Genomic DNA, 22,865 nt, shown 5'->3' on the forward strand with positions numbered 1-22,865 from the left:
TCTATATGCATATGTAGTTATCCATTTTTTTCAAACCTAATGCTGTTTGTCTTTTCATACTTTTTCTTCAGAAGTGTTTTGTAAATATTCTTTTTTAATATTAGATATTATAAGTAGTTAAAAGGATGCCAGTCTGAATAAGGTCCTTCCTACACATTACACACACTACTTTCCCCACCAAATCCCAAGATTATTTCATGTTCCCTAAGAAATAAATGATAGAAATTTTCTTAATTCATTACTCTCAACTTCAATTACATATCTTGCCTGATGTTGAGTAAGGTCTTCAGAAATAGTTTTCTTTCAACAAATAATACTAATGACAATGATGAATATAACAATGACTAAAATTCAGTGAGTATCTATTTATGACATGCATGATTTCAAACACTTTCTCTTATTTGACCCTTTCACAAAATTATGAGATAGTTATTACAATTATCCCCTTTTTATAATTTCTGCAGAGACATACATGTATAAAAACAGAAAAATTCTCAGGAAGGATAAATACTAAACAGATAACTATCCTTTGGGAAGGACAATGGGTATAAGGATAGTGGTGAAGGGTCTTATTTGTAATGTTTAAATCTTTTTTAAAAAATATTTTTATTGATTTCAGAGAGGGAGAGGGAGAGGTAGAAACACCAATGATGAGAAGGAATCATTGATCAGCTGCCTCCTGCATGCCCCTAACCAAGGATTGAGCCCAAAACTTGGGCATGTGCCCTTGACCAGAATTGAACCTGGGCCTCTTCAGTCCACAGGCCAACGCTCTATCTACTGGGCCAAATGAGCTAGGGCTAAATCTTTATAAGGAAAATATATTCACGCATTATTTCTGCAATTAAATAAAAGATATGATAAAAAGATATACCAAGGGATAATGTCCATCAGGGCACTGTGTATGATGGCAAAAACTCTGGAAGAAATGATAATGTCTATCAATAGGGGCTTAATAAAATGGTATTAGATATTAGAGCATCACAAGGAAACACCATATAGCCATTAAAGGATCTCTATTTACTGAATGCAAAATTGTTCATGGATGTTTTTACAATAAGAAAGTCTAAATTTTGTAAAAAGCAAAATAAGTCATCTTCAAAAATAAAGAGGCCACTTCTCTGTTATTAAAGGTATTTTAAAAATAAAGGTATTTTACAAGCCATGATGTAAACAGACGGACTTTACAGTCATATAAATTTAAGATGAATTAAGATCAAGAATATAACAACTATAGACAAATTAGGGAGGAATATGAAAATCACAGGATTACATTTCAGCATGAATCTCTGATGTTTAAGGTTATAAAGGTGTCAAAAGAGCTGTCATTTTCAATACATGCTAGGTTGAATTATCTGATATCAAGAGAAATACAAATTTTATTAAAGATCTTTCAAAATATACTCAGGAGTGTTTCTCCTACATTTTTCTTAGGATAAATAAGCTGTAGTCAAAAAATAACATGTTTATACATTACCCTATTTAGAAGGATTATTATCAAGATAATTCTCTGATGTTGAATAGTTTTGAGCTATAATTAAAAGCCTTCACACATTTCATATATTCTGTGGTTTTTCACCAGTACAAATTTTGATGTTGAATAAGTTGTGAGCCATAATTAAAGGTCTTTCCACATTCCCTATATTCATAGGGTTTCTCACCAGTATGAATTCTCTGATGACTAATAAGCTGTGAACTCTGAGAATAGGCTTTCCCACATATTTTACATTCATAGGGTTTCTCACCAGTATGAATTCTCTGGTGTCGAGTAAGGTCTGAACCAGAACGAAAAGCCTTTTCACATTCCTTACATTCATAGGGTTTCTCACCTGTATGAATTCTCTGATGTTTAATAAGTTGTGAACTCTGACTAAAGGCATTGCCACATTCCTTACATTCATAGGGCTTCTCCCCAGTGTGAATTCTCTGATGTTGAGTAAAGTTTGAGCCACTACTAAAGGCCTTCCCACATTCTTTACATTCGTAGGGCTTCTCACCAGTGTGAATTCTCTGATGTCTAGTGAAGTTTGAGCCACTACTAAAGGCCTTCCCACATTCTTTACATTCATAGGGCTTCTCACCAGTGTGAATTCTCTGATGCCGAGTAAGGTCTGAGCCATAAATAAAGGTTTTTCCACATTCTTGACATTCAAAGGGTTTCTTGCCAGTATAAATTTTCTGATGATGGCGGAGTCTTGAGGGATGTCTAAAGGCCTTTCCACATTCTTTACATTCATAGGGTTTCTCAATGGTATGAATAATCTGATGTGTAGTAAGCTGTGAATCTTGTCTAAAGGTTTTCCTATATTCCTTAGTGGCACAGTACTTCTCTTTATGAATGATTTGCTGTAATGTAAAGGATGGATGCTGATTAAAAGTGGGCATGCTTTCATGGGTGTATATTGGTTGACTGAAATTTCCCTCCTGTGAGTCATGTTGTTTCTCAAACTGGTCATTACATTCCCAATTATCTCTGAAACTAGAGCATTGAAGGTCATGTCTTGTAAGTCTTCCCATTATCTCCCACTGGGCTGACTCTATTTCATTAATTTCCTTCTTCAGAAATAATTTCTTGGTTTCAAGTCTTGATCCCAGGACTGAAAGAAAATATGAAAGCAATCACTCACATTTTTCTTGTTTGGGAGAAAAAAAACTTCAATTAAAATGAAAGAATTAAACCATATTTTTAAAAAATGGACAAGAATAGTGAGAAGAGATCACATAGTAAGATGAAAGCAGAAAGTAGGCCATTGGTTTGCAAGCATTGCTATAAGCAGGAATTACAAAGGGGAGCTTGCTAAATATACACATAACTTACTCTTATCTCCTTTGTTATAAGATGACTCTAATCACACACAAACACACACACACACACACACACACACACACACACACATATACATATAAGAGCATGCCACAGCATAAGTGTAAAGTATGGGAAATGATCATACTTAAGTAGAGTTGACAGGATTAAATTAACATGTCAAAGAAAAAATTATGAAGGGTAGATGAACTATAACTGCAGCACTGCAACAATTTTTATAAGTAAACTTTTATTGGAACACAGCCAGAGTTATTTATTTATATACTGTCTATGGCTACTTTTAAGCTACAATGGCATTAGTGAGTAGTTGCAACAGAGACCACATTGTATACAAGCTGAATATTTACAATCTGAACCTTTATTTTTTTAAATATGGTTTTATTGATTTCAGAGAGAGGAAGGGAGATGGAGAGGGAGAGGGAGAGAGAAAAACATCAATGATGACAGAGAATTATTGGCTGGCTGCCTACTGCATACCCCCTCTTAGGAATCGAGCCCACAACTCAAGCATGCATCCTGAACAGGAATCAAACTGTGACCTACTGGTCAATCTGACCCTTTAAGAAAAGGTTTGCCAGCCTTTGGTTAGATCTGTGTTGTCCATTACAGTACCCACTAATATTATCTATTTAAATTAAACTTAATTAAAATTAATATTCAAATTAAGTTGGCACTATTTACATTTCCAGTGTTCAGTAGCTAAGTGTGGCTAGTGGCTACCATGCTGGAAATCACAAACATAGAACATTTCCATCATTGCTAAAAGTTCTATTTGACAATACTTTTCTAGATTTAGTAACTAGAGGCCCAGGGTGACTTTAACAAGTGATAAAGAAATAGAGGGTATCAATTCAGATGGGAGAATACCTTTAAAAAAGTCAAATGTTGAATGAATCTAGCATGAGTGGTAGATAGAATTCTTTGGGGGCTAGATAATATGTTTGGGATTTGATGAAGATACTATTTGCCTTGGAATTCTGAGATGCTGACCTTAGAAGAAAAGGACTGAACACATGCGCTATAATGGTGCTGACCAACTGACAGAAAGGGTATTTGTACGTTCAAAGAGAAGAAAAGAGAATATAATGAAAGGTAGTATATTGTTATTGAAAGATCAGAGTATAAGAATCAGTTATATGAGTTCTTAATCTCAAACTACGTTAATTGTAAGCATTGTTTTCTTGGGCAAATTAGTTCATCTTTCTGAGCCCCCAATTCTCTGTCAATAACATAGGAATGGTAGCTAATGCTTACAATCATTGTGAGGATTGGGAATAATATATGAAATGTATTTAGTATAAAATAACTGTTTTGTATTTGAGAGATAATATTATGAACAAATTTCTATACAAACATGGGAATATTCTGCAAGTGAAGTCTTTTGAGGAGCATACTATGGACCAGGAGGGAAACCTCAAGCCAAAGGAGGGAAAATCATTCTAGTACCATTGTCTTCGTCTCCCTCTCATATAAGGAATCCGCAAATACTGTCCAATCTTGCTCCTAAATATAGCTTGAAACTCTTCCCTCTATCCTTACTATCTAATACAAAATCTCTCTCCCTTGGACTACTAGAACACCTACCTACCTAGTTTTTCCACTTGAGGTTTATAATCTTGAATCCACATCACTACAATGGCATTATATGCCATTGCATTGCTTAAAATTCTTCAGTGGATTCCCATGATATTGCTTTTACAATAAAAGCCAAGCTCCTGAACATGGTCTACAAAGCTCTGAATGATCTGGTTCCTGCCTGTCACTTCAACCAAATCTTAGTGTGTGATCCCTTTTGGTTTCTAAACTCCATCTACACTGGCCTTATTTTGCAGTTCTTTGAATACTCCTAGCTCTTAGTCCCTCTTAAGACCTTTCAAGGTACTGTTGCTTATGTCTAGAAGGTATTTCCTTTCACTCTTAGCCTTTATTACTATTGCTCATTTTCCAAATCTCTACTTTTAAAGGTCATACTTTTCTCAGGTCTTCCCTGATCCCAATGCCAAATTATACCCTCCTTGTAATTACCGTCTTATCACTTCGTTCTCTTCCTTAACAGGATTTTCACAGAAATATGTAATTACATATTTCTTTAGGTTCCTTTAACATGTTTCCCTGAATAGGTCTTAAGTTTTGTAAGGCAAGAAAAACGTCTAATGTCTTCATCAATGTGTATTCCATGTTGAGCACAGGATCTTGCACATATTGGAAGGTCAACAAATATTTATTGACTGACTTGATTAGCATATGTACTCCTTATTAATAAAGTCTAAAAAATTCCCCTAAAAAAAAGCACATACTCATTTCAAACATGGCACATTCAATACATGCATTTATTACTACTCCTTCATGAAATACCACTAAGAGAGAGTAATGAAATTAAATTAAAGAAGAAAACCCATTAGGACAAAGAGAATGGGAGAGGAAGGAGCAGTAAGAAGAGTTTTAAACTTAGAAAGTAGATAGAATAGTAATAAATGATGTAACAACCATTAAAAAAACTGACACCGACATTGCAGATTGGACCTATTGCAGAATCCCAGATATTTTCAAGAACTGCAATTATTAAGTACCTTTGAAAAGTTGGTTGCATGAGGGGCTGCAAGCAGGAAAGGTAATTGGAAATCTAAACGAAACTGGCAGACCTCAGATTCTCAAAACAACCTCACACAGCAGACTTATTTCCCCAGCCTACGATATCTAGTAAACTCCCAGAATCTGGCAGCCAAGTTTATTTTATTACAGTAAACCCTCAATTTTTCAGACCTTGATTTAATAGACTTCGAATTTAATGGACAAAATTTCTGGTCTGTAGGTCATATGTGCAAATTAACACCCTGTTAATTTTAAAATGCTTTTAACCAAGATTTTCTTATAATTAAATTAACAGGTTATATATTTTTAATTAGTTCACTGTTATTTTTAACACATTTTAGTGAATTAGGCCATATATTGGAAGAAATTGTAGCAATTTTGCCAACATAAATAAATATTACATATCTTTAACTATAGTCTACATATTTACATTCAAGAGTCACCACTCGTAAACAATGTTCAGCGAATGATTAGCATGAGATCACACTGTAGAGTGAGCAGTAATTGGTAATTGGTTCTGTTGTTATGTGGTGTGACTTTTGGCAGCCGGTTTTTAAAAATATATATATTTTTTTATTTCAGAGAGGAAGTGAGAGGAAGAAACAGAAACATCAATGAGAGAGACACATTGATTAGCTGCCTCCTGCACACCCCCTACTGGGGATCGAGCCTGAAACCCGGGCATGTGCCCTGACCGGGAATCGAACCCAGGACCTCTTGGTCCATGGAATGATGTTCAATCCATTGAGCCACACCAGTTGGGTATCTGTAGCAGTTTTAATGCAAGCTGGTCAATGTTCCAATGTGTTCCAATGTGTGCCCCAGCCATGTAGGTTTGTTTATTCTGTGACTGGTGAATGTACTCATTTGCTAAACCTATTCAGTATAAATTTAAAGTCACAGTAATAGACATAGAAAACTTTTCTGTGAAATTAAACTTTTCAGGCACACTTAATTTTAATTATACAAACATGTCTATATAAGTAAAAACAGGTAAACTAACTAATTTGTGAATTTTTTAACATACACATTTAGAAAACCTACTTTATTATATAATGGGCTTTTGGCTTTAACAGAAATGCCCTCTCCTGAATTAGTCCGTTATATTGAGGTTTTACTGTAATTCCCACAAAGAAAGTAGAGGATTTCATTCTGGAGAAAGCCAGCCCAAGAGAAAAGACCTGATAAGTGATCTAAACCAATAAACAATTCTAGGCAGGTCACTTCCAATAAGTCTACACACCCTTAGACACCAACAAGCTCTAATAAGCTTTTTAATGCTATAATGTTTTATATGCAGATAGCCTTGAGTCACTAGCTATTTCAGAAACATCTTAAACATGAGAGGTTAAAATAAATAAAGAGGAAAAACTAACTCAGGAAAGAGAAACAATAGAGAAAATTTTTTAATTCATAAGAAGAATGCTTCTGGGGGGGGAAATAACAATCCTATAAGAAAATTATGTCAGAAAAAGAAATATTCAAAGAAGAAAAATATTTTTAAAAAAAATGAATTCAAGGATTAGAACTTAATAAAATCCCACAGAAAGTACAACATAAAAGGAGAGATGGAAAAAAATTCCAGGGCTAGGATAAGAAATTTAATATTTGAATTATCAGTGTTCAATCATATAAAAAATTTTTTTCTTTCTTTTTTTTAATATATTTTATTGATTTTTTACAGAGAGAAAGGGAGAGAGATAGAGAGTTAGAAACATCGATGAGAGAGAAACATCGATCAGCTGCCTCCTGCACATCTCCCACTGGGGATATGCCCGCAACCCAGGTACATGCCCTTGACCGGAATCGAACCTGGGACCCTTCAGTCCGCAGGCCGACGCTCTATCCACTGAGCCAAACCGGTTTCAGCCATATAAAAATTTAATGAGCCCTTCCAATGTATCAGACATGGTACCAGGCACTGGATATAAAAAGTAATCAAAGCTTGAAACATAAAGAACTGAGAAAACGATAGGGAACAAATGATCAAGAAAATGTCAATTATTTAAAGTTTCTAGAGCCTGGCCAGCATGGCTCAGTGCTTGAACATCAATCTGTGGGCCAGGAGGTAATGGTTTGATTTCTAGTCAGGACACATGCCTGGGTTACAGGTTTGATTCCCAGTGTGGAACATGCAGGAGGCAATGATGATTCTCTCTCATCATTGATATTCCTATCTCTGTCCCTCTCCCTTCCTCTCTGAAATGTATTTTTTTAAAAGTTTCTAGAATAAAATGTTTCAGTGTGTGCCTAGCCAAATAAAAGAATGAAATCAACATCATGATATCTCAACATGCAATATTAGAACATCGTAAGTAAAGAATAAATTCTCAAAGCTTCCACTCAAAGAGATAAAACAAGTCACACAAAAGAACTAAAAACCTAAGTGGGTTTTGGACTTCTCAAAAACACTAGATGCTAGAAAAGTTTAGAAATCCATGGAACAATGTCATATAAATTTTTATTTTTATTATTTTTTTGCCATCAAAATTTTGAAGGGCACTATTTTCAATGTAAACTTACATTTCTAGCCAAAGTATCAATAAAAAATGGGAGTGAAATGAAAACATTTTCAGACATGGAAGGATTCACAAAATACATTTTCTATTTACTTCTCTTGCATACTTTCCTTGGTTGCTTTTGGAAGATGTGCTTCAATATAATCTAATCTAATAAATGAGAAACATGCAAATTGACCGCACCTCTGCTAAAACCCAAGCCACACCCACCAGCCAATCAGAGCGACTATATGGAAATTAACCCAACCAAGATGGCGGCCGGCAGCCACAGAGCTGGAGCAACCAGGAGGCTTGGTTGCCCTGGCGATGGAAGAAGCCAAGCTTCTCGCCTGCCCTGGCCAGCTGTGGCCTCCGCTCAAGGCAACAAAGTTTCAATTATAGAAGATAGATAAATCCCAGGTACCTGCTTCCAACCTGTCTCCACTGGGAGCTTGGGTGGCTGGGGGCTGTGGCCAGCCTGCAAACAACCATCAGCCCCTCACCCAGACTGGCCAGGCACCCCAGCAGGCCCCCTCCCCCCCAGAAGGGGGTGTGGTCAGCCTGAAAACGGCCCTCAGCCCCTCACCCAGGCTGGCCAGGCACCCCAGTGGGACCCCCACCCTGATCCAGGACACCCTTCAGGGCAAACCAGCCGGCCCCCACCCATGCACCAGGCCTCTATCCTATATAATAAAAGGGCAATATGCAAACTGACCCTAACAGCAGAATGACTGGGAATGACTGGTCACTATGACACACACTGACCACCAGGGGACAGATGCTTAATGCAGGAGCTGCCCCCTGGTGGTCAGTGCGCTCTCACAGGGGAGCTCTGCTCAGCCACAAGCCAGGCGGACAGCTGCCAGTACAGCAGTGGTGGTGGGAGCCTCTCCTGCCTCCTCAGCAGCGCTAAGGATGTCCGACTGCAGCTTAGGCCTGCTCCCCGCTGGCAAGTGGACATCATTCGAGGGTTCCTGGGCTGCCAGAGGGATGTCTGACTGCCAGCTTAGGCTCAATCCCCCCAGGGAGCGGGCCTAAGCCAGCAGGTGGTCATCCCCCGAGGGGTCCCAGAGTGCAAGATGGCACAGGCTGGGCTGAGGGACCTCCCCCCCCGAAGTGCACAAATTTTTGTGCACCAGAGCTCTAGTGAGGGAATAAACAACAACAACAAAAAAGGTATGAGATCCAGCAGTCAGGGTATACAAAAATACAGAAGAGTGTCAAAAGGAATTCAAAGGCGAGAGGTAAAGGGAATCAATGGGGTGATACTAAGAAAATCCACAGAATGATAATGAAGGGAAATTCTAAAATGACAGCTCTGTAACATTCTTAACTGGAGCAGACAAACAGAGCATTAGAGGGATGTCTCAGTTTAAAAATACACCAGTTATCTAATGTGTGAGAAGAGTTAGGTTAATAACAGATAAAGAGAAAGCTAAGGACCTCTCAATGAAGACAAGGATTAACAGCATGAAAATTAACAGAGCTGAGCAATGAAAACCATTTACCTAGTTACTAAGTGAACTAAATAATGACTTAATTTTAAAACTGCGATATAATTATATTTGAAAGATGAAGAGGGTGTAAAGTAAGTAAGCTATTATCTTCAAATTCCACAATGAAAATTCAATCACCACTAAAACTAGAATTTTTGAAAAATTCTCAGAAAGGGTGACCAAAAAAAAAAAAAGTGACAGAGTCTTGGGGAAGGAAAGTTATATAGAAAATAAGTGTAAAATTTGAAGGAGAATACACAGAACCAAAAGTAAAAGAGACTTCCCAAGCTGAAGAAAACTCAGTAATTAGATGGTTCCTTTCTGTGTTGAGCAGAATTTATGAAGAAAGATTTTAACTATATATATATCTTGGTAAAATTTCTGAGGTTCAAAGAAAACTCTATAGAACTTAAAACCTAGATGAATCACGTTATAGCCAATTCATATGTTTGTTTGGCATTGCCCCAACAATTCTCTAAAGGTTTGAATAGTTGCTAGCCTTGAGATACCAGGAGATTTAATAGAGAAATCTGGATTTCCTTAAAAGACTGGATTATCTGGCATTACTGGGCCTGCATTCTCACATGACAGCTGTCCATGACCTGGACTTAACAAGTGCTTATCCCTTTGAGACAGGGTATATATAGCTTCTCTCTCATTAGCCACTGTCCCTACTACCACATGAATCCTCATGCCAGAGTCAGTTGCCATGTACATCTGCAATATTAATTTCCTTGTTTTCACCTTCATTCTGAGAATTTTTGCTGGATATAGAATTCTGGGTTGACAGTTCTTCTGCACAATAAAATATTATTCCACATTTTTTCTGGCCTACATGGTTGATGAGCAAAATCTATTCATTCAAATCAGTTTCCCTACAAGTAATGAATTATTTTTTGATAGCTCTTTTAATATATTTTTTTTTGTCATCCATTTTCAGTAATTTGATTATGATATGTCTGGGCATGAATTTCTTTGGGTTAATACTGTTCGGGGTTGTTGAGCTTCCTGAATTGATATATCTTGCACCAATTTTGGTAAACCAGTTTTCAAATAGTTTTTTGTGTTTTTTTCAATCCTTAACTTTCTCCTCTAGTTCTGGGACTTTAATAGCAAAAATGTTAAAACCTTTGTTATTATCCCACATGTCCCTGGAGTTGTATTTTTTAAAATAACTCAATAGGTTTTTTCCTGTTATTCACATTGGCTAATTCTAACCTGCCTCCTAGTTCACTAATTTCTCTCCATTATATCCATTATCCTATCCAGTGAGTGTCTATCCAGTGAGTGTTTCTTTAATTTTTATTTTGGCCATTGTACTTTCAGTTCTAAAGTTTCTATTTGCTTTTTATGTCTTCTTTCAATTGTATTGTTTGGTTTTCTGCTATTATATGGATTCTGTATATAGTTTTTAGATAGTAAACCCTTATCAGATACTAGAGGCCCGGTGCACAAAATTCATGCACTGGACAGGGGAGGGGGAAGGGTCTCCTCAGCCCGGTCTGTGCCCTCTCACATTCCAGGACCTCTCGGGAGATGTCCGACTGCCGACTTAGGCCAAATTCCCCAGGGATGCGGGATCCCTCTCACAGTCTTGGATCCCTCATGCAGTCCAGGACTCCTCAGTCCTTATCACTCGCTTGCTCACTGCTCCTTACTACTCAGCTCACTGCTCCTTAGCACTGCCGTGGAGGCGGGAGAGGCTCCCACCACTGCTGCTGCACTTGCCAGCTGTAAGCCTGGCTTCTGCCTGAGCGGCACTCCCCCTGTGGGAGCGCACTGACCACCAGGGGGCACCTCCGGTATTGAGCATCTGCCCCCTGGTGGTCAGTGCACATTACAGTGACTGGTCATTCCACCAGTCATTCTGCCATTTGGTCAATTTGCATATTAGGATTTTATTATATAGGGTATGGTTTGCAAATATTTTCTCCTATTCCATAGGTTACCTTTTAATTTTCTTCCTTTGCTGTGCAGTTTTTTAGTTTGCTTTTTAGTCCCACTTGTCTATTTTTGCTTTGGTTGTCTTTGCTTTGATGTCAAATCAAAAAAATCCAAGGCTGTCAAATAGCCCACACCTATGTTTTCTTCTAGGAGTTTTATGGTTTCAGGTCTTTTGTTCAAGTATCTAATCCATTTTGAGTCCATTTTCTATGATGGAAGATAGTGGTCCAGTTTCATTATTTTGTATGTTAGTTAAGTTTTCCCAACACCATTTATTAAGGAAACTGTCCTTTCCCCATTTTATATTCTTGGCTCCTTTTAATCTGTGTGTGTTTTTATGCCAATACCATACTGTTTTGATTACTATAGTTTTGTCATATACAGATGACTCCTGAACAACACAGGGGTTAGGGATGCTGATCACTGAAAAAGTTAAAAAAATCTGCAAAGTATTCAAGTCAACCTTTATCAACGTGAATTCCCAACCATGGTTCAGAAATACTGTTGAACCTTGAACAATGTGGGTTTGAACTGCATGGGTGCACTTAAATGTTTAAGTGGCCCCACCAGTTTAAACCCATTGTTCAAAAGTCCACTCTAGCTTAAAATCAGGAAGTAAGATACCCCCAGATGCCTCCTTCTTTCTCAAAAATGCATTGGCTATTCAGGGTCTTTTGAGGTTCCACATACATTTTAGGATTGTTTCTATTACTTTTTTTTTTTGGTTAATCCTTACCCAAGAATATTTTTCCATGCATTTTTACAGAGTTAAAGGGAGGGGGAAAGACAGAGAGAGAGAAACATTGATGTGAGACACATGGATTGATTGCCTCCTGCACATACCCCCCACTGGAGCTGGGGTTCAAGCCTGCAAATGAGGTACGTGCCCTTGACTGGAATCGAACCTGCAACCCTTCAGTTCATGGGCTGACACTGAGCAAACCAGTGAGGGCAGGAGTGTTTCTATTTCTCTCAAAGTTGCCATTGGAATTCTGATAGGGATTGCACTGAATCTGTAGATTGCTTTGGGTAGTATGGACATTTTAACAATACTGATTCCTCCAATCCACGAGCATTTCTTTGTGTATTCTTCAATTGATTTCATCAGTGTCTTATAGTTTTCAGTGGTTATATTTATTCCTAGATATTTTATTCTTTTTGATGCCATTATAAATGAAATTGTTTTGAAATTTCTCTGAGTGTTCACTGTCAGTGTATAGAGACACAATTGATTTTTGAATATTGATTTTGTATCTTGCAATTTTGTTGAACTCATTTATTACTTTTAACAGTTTGGTGTTTTTTTGGCAGGGATTTTAGGGTTTTCTATATGGAATATCATGCCATCAGCCAATAGAAACAGTTTTACTTCTTTCTTTTCAATTTGGATGTCTTTCATTTCTTTTTCTTGCCTAACTGCTCTGGCTAAGACTTCCAGTACTATGTTAAATAAAATTGGCAAGAATATTTGTCTTGTTCTTGATCTTAGAGAAAAAGCTTTCAGCTTTTGCTATTGAGTATAATGTTAGCTGTTGGCTTGCCATATATGGCCTTTATTATGTTGAGGCATATTCCCTGTACCCCCACTTTGTTGAGAAATTTTATCATGAGTGGATGTTTTAAAATGTCAACACTTTAAATGAAACTTTAATGTAATTTTAAAGTTTATATAGAAGACCAGAAAGAAAATTATAACTACATACTTCTGAAGAAAAAGGTGGAGGAATCTGTCTTACAAAGATCAGAATCTATACTAATAAAAGGGTAATATGCTAATTAGACCAGGAGACCTTCCGGACGTCCTTCTGGACAAAGCCACGGTGGCGGGGGCTGAGGCAGAGGCAGTTAGGGGCTTTCAGGCTGGTAGGGGAGCAGATAGGGGGCTATCAGGCTGGCAGGGGAGGGCAGTTAGGGGGCAACCAGGCTGGCAGGGGGCCAGTTAGGGGGCGACCAGCCCAGCAGGGGGGCAGTTAGCGGGCGACCAGGCCGGCAGGGAGGCAGTTAGGGGGTGATCAGGACAGCAAGCAGAGGCAGTTAGGGGCAATCAGGCAGAAAGGCAGGCAGGCAGGCGAGTGGTTAGGAGCCAGTGGTCCCGGATTGTGAGAGGGATGTCCGACTGCTGGTTTAGGCCTAATCCCTGAACCGGCAGTCAGACATCCCCCAAGGGGTCCCGAATTGGAGATGGTGCAGGCCGGGCTGAGGGACACCCCCCCCCCTCGTGCACAAATTTCATGCACTAAGCCTCTAGTGTTTTATAAAAGCAAGAGTAGCCTGGCCAGCATGGTTCAGTGGTTGAGCATCAATCTGTGGGCCAGGAGGTCATTCGATTCCCGGTCAGGGCACATGCCTGAGTTGCATGCTCAATCCCCAGTGTGGGGAGTGCAGTAGGCAGCCGATCGATGATTCTCTCTCATGATTAATGTTTCTATCTTCCTCTCCCTCTCCCTTCCTCTCTGAAATCAATAAAATATATATAAAATATTAAAAGCAAGAATAATTAGGATGGGAATAGATAAAAAAGCTAACAGAACAAGAGAGAACTATGTAAACAAAGACTTTTAATATATGACAGAAGAAACATGTGGGTCAGTGGAAAACTTTTATTGATTGAGGCCTAGATAATTTGTTTTCTATATTGGAACCAATTACAACTGATCTCTATTTCACACCTTTCATAAAAATCAATTCTAGTTACATTAACAGGACTTTAATATGCAAGTCAAAATATAAAAAACAGGAGAAAATTGGGCTAGGGAAAGGTTTCTTTTCTTTTTTTTTTTTTTTTTAAGATTAATGCTCAACCACTGAACCATGCTGGCTGGGCAGGAAAGGTTTCTTATGACCCCCAAAGATGTGACACATACAGGAAAAAAGTATAATTTTTTTTTATAAACTATATATAATTGAACTACTAAATATGTAATTTAAGCATATTAACACAGGGAATTATTATTAATCAAAAGATATAATAAAGAAAGTAAATAAAGAAGCTACAACTGGAAAAGATGTCTATAAAACATGTTACTGACCAAAAATTAGTATCTAGAAAAATATATAAGAAATTCCTACAAATCATTTAAAACAGTGAAATAAAATTTTATACTCATCATTCAGATTGTTAAGAAAATGAGAAAAATCTTATAATATCAATTATAGGGAGAGAAAGTGATATAAACACTTGAAAAATAGCTGGGTATTACCTAGTAAAGCTGAATAAGTATGTAGGCCAAGAGCCAGAAATTATATTCCTAGGTGTATTTCCTAACAAATCTCTTACACATGCAAATTTAGAGATTTACATGTCATCCTATAATTTTATGCTAATTATAAGTAATATATACCCCATTGTATATATAAGTACATTTTACAAATAACTATTTTTTTAAAATAAAAAACTTAATGGGAAGGTTGAAGAGCCAAAAGCTCATAGCTAACAATTACATTAGTGAATCAACACAAATCAAGCCATGAAATTCTATGTTAAAGCAGTATAAATGGAAAAACAGATGAAGAGTTAAATACATTGGAGATGATCCAGATGTTCTAATGTCTATTTAACAAGAGCTTAAAAGAGAAAAGAGGAAATGGTAGCAAGGTAATATTTGAAGAGATGACTGCCAAGGACTTCCTATCACCAAAAAAGATGAGTCCTCAGATTGAAAAATACATCAGAAGTACTGCTGTACTTCTTCAGGTCTTTACACAAATGTCACCTTAATGGAAAATGTAACATTATTTTATCATGCCACATAAAATAGCACCCTCTAACCCAGTGGTTCTCAACCTTCTGGCCCTTTAAATACAGTTCCTCATGTTGTGACCCAACCATAAAATTATTTTTGTTGCTACTTCATAACTGTAATGTTGCTACTGTTATGAATCATAATGTAAATATCTGATATGCAGGATGGTCTTAGGCGATCCCTGTGAAAGGGTCATTCGACCACCAAAGGGGTCACAACCCACAGGTTGAGAACTGCTGCCTAACCCCTCTCTCCACTTTTCTTTTTAGTACCTACTATAACCTGATATATATTTATTTACTGTGTATCTATTCCTACATTGGAGGGTAAGCTCTGAGAATAAAGTTTTTTCATGTTCTATTCACTACTGTACTAGTAACATCAGAGTTAAGAATAGTTCTCAATAAACATAACTGATGATATGCTGTCCTCTTTTCCTCCTTCATACCAAATCTCTTTATCTTTGACAGCTCTAAGTTCTGAATGGAGGCACAAATCCTTTATTTGCATTATTCTATTTAAAGTCAATGAGATGCACGCTTAAATCTCCTTCTATGGCCCAGCCAGTGTTGCTCAGCGGTTGAACATTGACCAAGAGGTCATGGGTTCGATTCCCAGTCAGGGCACATGCCTGGGTTGCAGGCTCGATCCCTAGAGGGGTGTGCAGGAGGCAGGCAGCTAATCAATGATGTTTCTCTCTCATCAATGTTTCTATGTCTCAATCCTACTCCCTTCCTCTCTCTAAAAAAAAAAAAAATCAATTAAAACATTACAAAAAATACGGAAAAGCTTAAAAAAAAACCCTCCTTCTATGATATGTATGTGTATCAACTCTTCTACATTTTTACTCTCACTTTCTGCTGAGTTCCCTTTTAAACCGCTCTTATAGTGGTTCTACTTTGTAGAAGTTACATGTAAACATGTTCTAGTACTCCTACTAAGTTATAAATTTTATAACTTCTTAGTCCTTTTTTAATTATCTCCAGCACCTAGAAGAGTAAATTAGAAAATCAGTAAATGTTCATTAAAAGTATGACTGAATCAATGAGTATAGGAACTACTGTATCTAAAAAATTCTAAAGAAAAAAAGTCTTTGGCAATGTAGAAAAGAATATATTTCAGGAAACAGTGATGCTTTTTTTAAGGCTAATACAAAAGAGATTGAGAAGATGATAAGAAACTAGATCCAAAATATGGATAGGAAGAAATATCATTAGAGAAGGCAGAAGAGGGCAATAGCTGGTTAAAATTAGGAGAGAAGTGTAAGAGGGGAAAAAACAGGCAATGTGTTAAGAAAGAGGAAAAGGTAAGGCCACTTGAAAGTCATGCTGAAAAGGCTTACTTTTGCACAACAGGCTTAAAGCTTTTATGGGAAACTTCCCAGAGAGCATCTCAAAGGTGTAGCCTCTCCATTGACTAACTGGGTCATTACTGTCATGCCTCACTTACCTGGATATTGGCTTCCTGTTACTTCTCTGTCAACCAACCAGGGTTCCTTCCCCTGCTCCAAGAAGGAGATCACATCTGGTTTAGAAATAGAATGTCCTGCTTACAAAAGAAGTAATGAGACATGTTTATGATAAGAATGTCCCAGAATTCAAATCCAGTTCCTTCATTAAGAAAGAATTAAAGACCCCAGCTGGTATGGCTCAGTGGTTGACCATTGATCTATGAACCAGGAGGTCATGGTTCAATTCCCAGTCCAGGCATATGCCCGGGTTGTGGGCTCGGTCCCCAGTGTGGGGCATGTGGGAGGAAGACAATAAATGATTCTCTCTCATCATTGATGTTTCTCTCTCTCTCTTCCTCTCTGAAATCAATAAAAACATACTTAAAATAAAAATAAAAACATTCCTCTGGGAACTGAATTAGAAATCTAACTGGTTACTTGAAAGGTGAGTGAGTATTTCACCCTGGAGGAAGCAGACCTTCTGAGGGCAGAATCTGAATTAATATGGACAGATGTCCTTACCCATTGAAACCAGGTTGTTGTAATTCTCCAACATCACATCTCTGTATAAATCTCTCTGATCATCATTCAGGCATTCCCACTCCTCCTGAGAGAAGTCTATGGACACATCACTGAACATCACTGACTCCTGGAACAACAATCATGCATATGACTTGATTAATTTAAAAAAATGTTTTTGTGAAGCCAAGAGAAGAAAATAAATAAAGGTAGAAGTGAAAAATAGCAAGCATATAGAGAAGGGCTGAATGTCTGGGATGCAAGTAGAGGATTGTAAACAAATAAGCATGACTGAACCAATGAGTTTCTATGTCATTATGTTTCCTCCAGACAAAACTGCCTGTGTATACTGGGATACTTCCACTATCTACATAAGTCTGGGAAGGTACGGTCTACTAAGAGAAGTTTCCTGATTAAATGAATTGGTATGTACAAATGCCTAACACACTACTTGTCATTCAATACAAATGTGCTCCTTTCTCTCTCCTCTTTTTCCAAATGCTAAAAGTAAAATTTCAGAAGAAGGAAGAAAGAGAAGACATTAAAAGCATCCAGAGAAGAGTAGATCATATAAAAGACATCAAGAATCAGAGAGGCAATGGGTTCTTTACAACACTATCTATATATATAAAAGCCTTATATGCAAAGTGTCCCCTCGGGAGTTCAACCGGGAGACCCCAATGATGTGCGCTGACCACAAGTGGGTAGCATGGAATGAAGGAAGGCCCTGGCCAGCAGCCAGAAGGAAGGCCCCAATCAATCCTGATCACCGGCCAGGCCTAGGGACCCTACCCATGCACAAATTTTGTGCACCAGGCCTCTAGTTAAAAATAAGAAATAAGAAAAAGTCTTCAATATTCTTATGGAAAAAAGAAATTCTGACCAATAATTCTATAATCAAACTATCATCCTATTGTAAGGGCTGCAAAAAAGACATTTCTAGACATAAAAGGACACAAGCACAATTTCTTAGGAAACTCCAAATGATGTGCTCCACCAAAATGGGGGAGTAAACCAGAAAAGAGGAAGACATGAGATTCAAGAAACAGGTAAATTAGCACAGGAAAACAGTGAAGGACATCCCAGGAAACAGAAGAAAAAAGGGAAGTCTTGAGGAAATTGCAGCAGGCCTAGAGAGTAATCAGACTAGCAAGGAGCAGGATTAAAAAGGGAATGGAGATGAAAGTCTCCACATTCAAAAGAAATGATGTGTTTGATCAGATGAAAAACATATTAATTGGCATGTGACAATGATTCTGGAGACTTTGGATAAAAATAAATGGATAGCCCTAGCTGGTTTGGCTCAGTGGATAGAATGTTGGCCTGCGGACTGAAGGGTCCATGGTTCGATTCTGGTCAAGGGCACTGCCCAGGTTGTGAGCTCGATCCCCAGTGGGGGACCTGCAGGAGGTAGCCAATCAATGATTCTCTCTCATCATTGATGTTTCTCTCTCTCTCTTTCTCCTTTCCTCTCTGAAATCAACAAAAATAAAAAAATAAAATTTTAAATACATGGATAATTAAGCAAATGTGAGAAAAAAAATTAACCTCAGGAAAAATAAAAAGTTGTAATAGAATAAAGCTGAGCTAGCTCAGCAGTGAGTGATATTTACATACTAATATCTCATACACTATTGATGTAACCAAAAATTATAATATAATTAATAACAGAATCAGAGGAAATTAAGGGAGCAATATGGGAGTACAATGTCCCCTCCACTCTGCAGTAAGTCAAGAGATAATGAGTAAATTGATTCATCAAAAAATAGCAATTCAACCACATGCAAGAGTTGAAGGGGAAAGGAAGTTGGGGGGCTAAGTGAAAAAGATGAAGGGATTTAGAAGTACAAATTGGCAATTACAAAAGTCATGGGAATGTAAAATACAATATAGAGAATATAGTCAATAATACTATAATAACTATGTATGGTGCCAGGCAGGTAGTTGAAGTATCATGGAGAATCACTTTGTAAATTAAGTGATTGTCTAACTACTATGCTGTATACCTAAAACTAATATAAAATAATATTAAAAATCAACTGTAATTTAAAAATTAAATTAAAAAAGAGGGTTGAAGGCAGCCACCTTTTAGGAGTGAAACTGGTGATAAGACTGTAATAGTACTACTTCACTTGTACACAAGTATACAATGACTTTTAAAAATACTTTATCTTAGAAAATTTAATTTGCATATAGTTCAAGACCGAACCATTCTAATGTCACAATATTATATAATAAGAGCTATTCCTTGTTACAACAAATTCTCTTCATAAGCATGTTTTTCACTGAATAATATTCTATTATAGGGATATAAATGATAACTTTTCTTTTGCTTTCAGATATTGAGGCTACAGGTGATCTTTAGAGATCTTCCCAACATTAGCCCAATCTTATAACCACACCCATTGTTCAACTGGAAATTCCCTTTATTCCTGAGCTACACAAAACAGATGGAGGAGATCATTCCATTATTAAGACTGAAATCAAACAAAATCTTATTCCACATATTTTTTCATTGGAAAACCTAAGTCTGCAGAGATGTTCCGGATTTTTCCCTATGAGGTGTCCTTAATTATTTTACCCTATCAAATCACTAAGAAAATTAGATTCATTAACAAATTAATCTAGATTTCTGGTAGATGTCTAAGATAGAAGGTACTAAAGTACTTACAAAATGAGTCTGTAAACATTGTTTAAAACAAGGGAGGCCCTAGCTGGTTTGGCTCAATGGATAGAGTGTTGGCCTGCAGATTGTAGGGTCCCCGGGTTCGATTCCAGTCAAGGTCATGTGCCTGGGTTGCAGCCTTGATCCCCAGTGGGGGGTGTGCAGGAGGCAGTCAATCAATAATTCTCTCTCATCATTTATGTTTCTTTCTATCTCTCCCTCTCCCTTCCTCTCTGAAATCAATAAAAATATTTTTTTAAAAAATTAAAATTAAAAAAAAGAAGGGAGAACTGGTTGTGTGTAGGGGCATTGGTTTGTTTAGGAGAAAATTGGGGTCAGTTTCCTGAAGAGGGATATGTTAACCAGTGCAAAATTTTATTTTCCAAATTTGGTCTCAGTCAGACCATTTTTCATTGTGTAATTCACAATCTCTTTGTGCAAACAAGTAATGTTTCTTGATGAATTCCTGATAAATTTTAGCCTGATTGACACCTCTTCAGAGAAACTTGTTATCCAACCACTTGACCCTCTAACAGTTATCTGCAAGAGTGTAAAGAAAGATCTTTAACTAGACATTCTTTTCTTTTTTCCAAAAATGATTATTGAACACTTCTTTTTTCTATAACTATCTCCACAAACAGAGAAATATTTGAATTGGCTTATTAGAGACCTTTTTCTTCAAAGCAAAGGTAAGAGAACTTAGTAATTGCTTATAACTAAACTGTCTGAAAGTTCTTTTTTTTTTTTGTCTTTTTAACTAACCATCAGAAAGCATCATGATGAGGAAAGCAAATGTTTACATATACTAGGGATAAAAATGGCTCCATTTGAGCAAACAAAACAACACAAAGAAACCCACACAAACAACCCACATAGCATCTCACCTGAGCCATGGCTTTGATATTTGCAGAAAAGGACCAGTTGTCCTCTGAACTCCTCTTTAGGAAAAACAGACAGGGCTGGGGGAAGCAAAAGAAGCTACATAAGATCTCACTTGCCTTATAGCTCCAAAAATGATCATTTCCCCTCTGTTCACTCCACACAAACACTTGAGGGGTTTTTAGTGAGAAGAACAGGAAAGTATTTCATTATCCCCAACTCCAGAAACCTCATGCTTTTGACTAGACCAGGATAGATTTGAATAACCTGATACGGCTTGGAGAATATATGTACACCTACAACCAAAGATGTAATTTTTTTTACATAAATTGTAGTATATTATACTTAGCCAAATTATACATCATTAAATGGATATATTTTACTTAACCATCTGCTGCTGATGATCATTTGGGTTTGTACATATCATTTTACCAACATATGAATTTTGAATGATTAATTCCTAAAAGTTGATTATAATCATTTTGGTTTGGATATACATTGGTCAAATCAGGTTTCAATGATCCTGGATTATACAATCAGGTCCCAAGTCCTGAGTAAGAAACAGTTGATTGATAAACCAGATCCTCTAATCCTGCCTTAAGTCTTGCCTTAAGATAACTAAAATCCAGAAAAGCAAACAAAGTAATATTACTGAAACTTTAGCAGGATGTTAAAATTAGCATAGCAATAAGAAGGAATTACGAGTATAGAAATTATGTAGAAATTGACCTTATCACTGATGCTTTAGAATAGATTTTGACATTACATAAATGAAGCATTAATTTTAAAAATCACATATATTTTATGTACTTAACATGTTTAAAATGTCCAAAAGAATAGTTACACTAGCCAGGTCAGAGTGGCTCATTGGTTGAGTGTCGACCTATAAACCAAGAGGTTACAGTTCCATTCCCGGTCCAGGGCACCTGATGGGGTTGCAGGCTCGATCCCCAGTGCAAGAGGCAACCAGTCAATGATTCTCTCATCATTTATGTTTCTATCCCTCTCTCTTTCTCCCTCTCTGAATCAATAAAAATATATTATTAAAAAAGAATAGTTATACAAATAGAAGGCTAAATTATTTAAGAAGAGCAACTGCTTTGTGATCTATGTTTAAACTTTTAAGAAAAAAACTTTCTTGCTTATTAGATATAGGAAAATAAACTGAGCATTATAAAAGTATAAAGGGCAGTGAGCATTCCTCTCTGTACAAAGCTCCTTGATCATTAAACAATTCAACAATTTCAAGTAAAACTAAACACCCAGGAAGTAGCACCATGTTATCAATTATTTAATGGCTACTCACTATATTCCCCGGGTGTATACATATTCCAAGAAATTAAAACCAAAATAATTCATAAATCTCTTCCTTAAAATGTGAAAGCACTCCTTTTAATATTATTACTATATATTAAGCCCCTAGTATTCTTTTACCAAACATACAACCTATATACCAGGCAATGTACTAAATACTGAAAAATCAACAGTAATCCAGAAAGACTTAGAAACAAAATTCCTTCGCCCATATTCCTTACTTTATGTCTCCCTATCTAGTCTCTCCTCCTCACCTTTCCCTGGTTAAAGGGGCATCCTTGACTGCTGTAACTTCCAAGTTGGATGAGCAGGAAATATTCTTACTTCAATACACCTCCTTCTACCTTTGTCACTTTCCCAAACCTCTTCATCTTGTTCCTATGGGGTATCCTCACACACTGAGTTCTTGCATCTGGGGGATGTGTCCCTCCTTTTTAAAGCCAAACATCTCTATGGCCAAAACTATACAGTGGGGCCTTGATTTATGAGTTTAATTCGTTCCGTGACGGAGCTTGTAACTCAAATTACTCGTATGTCAAATCATTAGAGTGAACGAGTGAGACACGTGATGCTGAGCTGATATTGTGGCGTTCACTGTGACGTTCACTGCACCAACTGTGGTGGGATATCTGAAGCTGGCTTGTAACCCGAATTTTAGCTCTCAACTCAAAGCAAAAAATCGGCCGAGAGACGACTCTTATCTCAAAAACCTTCTAAGTCAAGGCCCCACTGTATATAGTATGCTTGCAAAATGACCACACCTGGTGCATAGAGCATTGCAAAAAAATATCACTACAGAGAAGAAGTCCTTTAAAATAGAGTAACTTACATTTTTTAGTATTTTGCAATCTTATAAATAATAAACATATCCTATATAATAAAAGGCTAATATGCAAATTGTCCCCACGACCAAGAGTTCAACTGGGAGTTCAACCGGGAGT

At 37.1% G+C, this 22,865-nt stretch overlaps 1 protein-coding gene and 1 long non-coding RNA gene across 4 annotated transcripts in view; one reads left to right on the top strand and one right to left on the bottom strand.

Annotated features, from left to right (window-relative positions):
- The window catches only part of LOC132217033 (uncharacterized), a 238,102-nt gene that overhangs the window by 113,620 nt on the left and 101,617 nt on the right, over positions 1-22,865 (top strand). The window lies entirely within an intron of this gene.
- On the bottom strand, positions 1,362-21,335 carry LOC132217025 (zinc finger protein 566). Of its 3 annotated transcripts, none has more exons than XM_059666936.1 (4): positions 20,616-21,335; positions 17,070-17,196; positions 16,547-16,645; positions 1,362-2,597 (listed from the first exon to the last, which is right to left on the bottom strand). In XM_059666936.1, exons 1-4 carry the CDS (start codon positions 20,622-20,624, stop codon positions 1,576-1,578), a joined length of 1,257 nt encoding a protein of 418 aa, XP_059522919.1. In that variant the 5' UTR covers positions 20,625-21,335; the 3' UTR covers positions 1,362-1,575. The 3 variants fall into 3 exon arrangements, with proteins under 3 accessions (XP_059522919.1, XP_059522921.1, XP_059522920.1); XM_059666938.1 differs by having other exon boundaries at positions 16,547-16,621; positions 20,616-21,334; XM_059666937.1 differs by having other exon boundaries at positions 16,547-16,642; positions 20,616-21,334.

The sequence above is a fragment of the Myotis daubentonii genome, chromosome 15, assembly GCF_963259705.1.
Source record: "Myotis daubentonii chromosome 15, mMyoDau2.1, whole genome shotgun sequence".
NCBI lineage: Eukaryota > Metazoa > Chordata > Mammalia > Chiroptera > Vespertilionidae > Myotis > Myotis daubentonii.